The sequence below is a fragment of the Helianthus annuus genome, chromosome 6 (genome assembly GCF_002127325.2).
Source record: "Helianthus annuus cultivar XRQ/B chromosome 6, HanXRQr2.0-SUNRISE, whole genome shotgun sequence".
NCBI classification, from domain to species: domain Eukaryota; kingdom Viridiplantae; phylum Streptophyta; class Magnoliopsida; order Asterales; family Asteraceae; genus Helianthus; species Helianthus annuus.
The window spans coordinates 22,757,293-22,760,810 of NC_035438.2; the positions used below are offsets into that span (position 1 = coordinate 22,757,293).

The following is a 3,518-nucleotide window of genomic DNA, read 5'->3' on the forward strand; positions in this document are numbered from 1 at the left end:
CCCGTAAATACTCGAGGGTGGCTGGGTAAGGCACCCCCTCTCTCTAAGGCAAAGTTTGTATCTCTAGAATAAAATATTGGTGTAAGACTGCGGGGTATGGTGGGGCGGGGGTTGGGCTTGGGTTGGGGCATTTGATGACACGTGGCTTGGGTGGCAGACATGGGGCGACCCACATTAAAACAGGGTATGGTGGGGCGGGGGTTTGGGGGCGGGGGTTTGGTGGGCTTCGCTGGGCTGACCCGGCTGGGCTCTTTGGGCTCTTTGTAATTAAAGAAAATTACATAAAAATTAAAGAAAATTACATAAAAAAAATTACATAAAAAAATTTCCTAACGTTTATATTTGTTTTTTTTATCTCTTCTCTCATCTCCAAGACTATTTCCAACTCGTCACCCTTTAGGTGATCAATCGGCTGGGATAGAATTTTCAAATCCTCCCGTCTTTGTCTCTCGGCTTCTCTAGCGGCATCTCTAGCTTCTTTGCTCTTCCGAATTTCGACCCTTTGTTGTTGGAAGACGTTGAATGTATCCATCTTGGATGAAATGGCATCCAACTGGTCGCTGTATATTCCTCTATGCAAGAGCGAACTCCCAGCTGAAGGTGATGCCGTAGCAGATCTTGATTTTTGAGCACGCCTTTTTGTGGCATCTCTTCCATACTCAGGCCGGTTTGGGCTTGGCGAATCATCAAAAAGGTCCTCAATCTCTTGATCTCGTGCATCAGATTGGGACGAGGCCCTCGACCTTTTGGAAGACGTGTTGCTTTCGCTACCACTGGGGATATTCGCCCACTTTGGATGAAACTTACAAATCTCCCAACAATGCATGAAACGGAAGTCGGTCCCCACATTTGTCTTGAATTGAAGCAATGCATTCGTCACAATGTCGGCTTCGGTTTCACCACTTTTTGGGTTTTGTTTTGCTTTATTTAAAAAACCACTATATTTTGTAAGTTGGGTGCTTATCTCGGTCCACTTCGAGGATAAGTTATCGTTTTCACGATAAACCTCTTTTCCCAATTCTTCATGGAATATTTTACTAACCCCTTGCCACAAATAGGTTCGATGTTGAGAATTTCCTGTTTTTATAAAAACAAAATTTAATATATTACAAAGTTATATAAAAAAAAACATCAATAAAAACAAAGTTTAAGAATACCTAAAGTTGAATGTTGAGATTGTTGAAACCAACCCCTCGCCAATGCAAGTTCTTCAGGAACGGCCCATTTTAGTTGTTTTCGCTTGATAGTTTCAAGTGCTTTATCCGCCTCAGTTTTTTTCTTATGGCTTCTCTTTTTTATGGGTTGGGGTGCGGAAGGACCATCGTTGGGTGGTTGAGTTTCGGGGACGGTTTCGTTTTGTGAAAGGTCGATGGAGGTTGGTGAAAGGTCGATGGGCGATTGTGTAAACGGGGTAGGTATCGAATCGTCGGTGTGTGGGAAGTTAGTAAACACACGATTCCGGATATACGATGCATAACCCGCCATGTCGGGCATAGAAGAGTGTATGAAAAATGGACGAGCCATTGGACGAGTGGGTGGTGGGCTAGGATTATTTTCTTGGTATGCATACGGGTTGTTCGGGTCAAAAGGACGGTTATGAGGATGCATTTTTTTTGTTTTGTAGATGGAGAATTGAAGATGAATGTGGTAAAAAAATGGAAGAAATTGTGAGGTTTTATAGTGGAAAAATTAAATTGTATTTGTTTTTTTTTTCTAAATAGTCGTTGGCCAACGGCTAGCCCAACGGCTTCTTTTGGTTTGTCCAATTAGAGCCCGCCATGTCAGCTTGGCCAGACCGCCCCACGCCCGGCTTGAAACCCATGCCCCAAGGGCCACGCCCAAACCCATGCCCACCCGGGGTGGTGGCTAGGGCGTTTTCAGCCCATCCACGCCCAAACCCCCGCCCCATACCCCGCAGTCTAACCTTAAATTTGAGTCTTGAGTAGTTGAGTGTATTGCATTTGATGTGTGTCAGCTTCTAGCAGCTTACTAGTTCAATTTTTCAAATTTTAAATGAATCTTTTATTCGTAAAACTAGTATTAAGTCACTGCGTTGCAGAGGTTGTCATAAAACCGTGTTAAGTAGTAGCAATGCTATACCATATTACCATTGTTAGCGACCACCAACACCGAAAAGGCTCGTAAAAACAAAAATAAATAAGAATGGGAAAAAATAACACCGACCGAAAAGCAGACGTAAAATCTTTGAACCACGCACACTCGTTGCTGTTGAGAAATTAAAACGAAACGTAAAACACGGAAAAAAAATAACTAAGTCCATCCAGGACCCGCATGTTGGACAAACTTGTCAAACGCAGAAAAATAGATGTGACGCGACGGCCAGTCAAACAGTAAAAAAATATACGAAAAAATGTTGAAACCCACACGCACGTTGCGGCGCGTTAACTCACAAAATTTAGACAGAAACGAAAAACTTGGGAAAGATGAAAAGTATAGTGGACCAAAATTGAAAATAAAAAAGAGTTGGGACTAAATTACAAAAGATGAAAAATTTGGGTTAAAAGTAAAAAACAAAGGGCCTAAATTGCAAAATTGAAGTTATTTATTAATTTTAGATAAAGATAACGATAAAAATAAATGATATCTATATATTAGTTATTAATTAATATTAATATTAAAATAAATTTATTAAACAAATATAAATAAAATTTATGAGGTTTTTGGAGAGAATGACATGTGCCATTATTTGGAGTCTTTTATTATAAGTTAGATTAGATTAACCTAAACTTGTTACAAAATGATCAACTCTTTCGAAAATTACTAAGACCGTGGGGTATGGTGGGGCTTGGGTTGGGCGTGGCTGGGCTGGCGTGGCCTAGCCACATCAACATTTTTTTAATATATATATATATATTTATATTTATAACTATATAAATAATAAACATACATATTTTTTAAAAGTACATAAACATACATAATAATTATCAAAATAAAAAACAAATATTCTTCGTCGTCTTTGTCGGTTTCGAACCCAGGAATCGTTGAAACATGTTCCACCAAATCGATCGAAGGTTGTGATGTATATCCCTTGACTTGATCAAAAATTCATTTGCCGCTTTATCTTGGTTTGTTACGTTACCTGGTTGGGGGTCATCGTCATCATAGTAGGTAACGACCGCTCTACCTTCATCCTCCAAAATCATGTTGTGAAGGATGATACATGTGTACATCACGTTTCCAATCTGATCCTTGTCCCATAGTCGACAAGGCATTACCAATATTCGCCACCTTTTCTTCAAAACACCGAATGCTCGCTCGACGTCTTTACGTGCAGCCATCTGGACCCTGTTAAACTTTAATCTCTTTGGATATGTGGTACCGTGTTTTGTGAATGATTTTACAAAAACCCCCCACTCCGGGTAAATCTCATCAACTAGGTAGTACCCATACACGTACTCAACCCCGTTTACAAAGAAAGTTCCTTTGGGTCCTATACCATTTACCCGATCATTGAAAAGGGGCGAGTGGTTTATGATGGTAATATCATTATGTGAACC

The 3,518-nt window shown here is 40.2% G+C and overlaps 1 protein-coding gene across 1 annotated transcript; it reads right to left on the minus strand.

Moving 5' to 3' along the window:
- Positions 1 to 260: 260 nt before the first annotated feature.
- LOC118479723 lies at positions 261 to 1,232 on the minus strand. Its single transcript, XM_035974440.1, has 2 exons — positions 1,158 to 1,232; positions 261 to 1,077 (listed from the first exon to the last, which is right to left on the minus strand). Exon 2 carries the CDS (start codon positions 824 to 826, stop codon positions 299 to 301), a length of 528 nt encoding a protein of 175 aa, XP_035830333.1. The 5' UTR covers positions 827 to 1,077; positions 1,158 to 1,232; the 3' UTR covers positions 261 to 298.
- Positions 1,233 to 3,518: the final 2,286 nt, after the last annotated feature.

What these genes read in the sequence shown, in the direction of transcription:
- LOC118479723 (XM_035974440.1), bottom strand. Translation starts at nt 826, where the DNA reads ATGCATTGTTGGGAGATTTGTAAGTTTCATCCAAAGTGGGCGAATATC.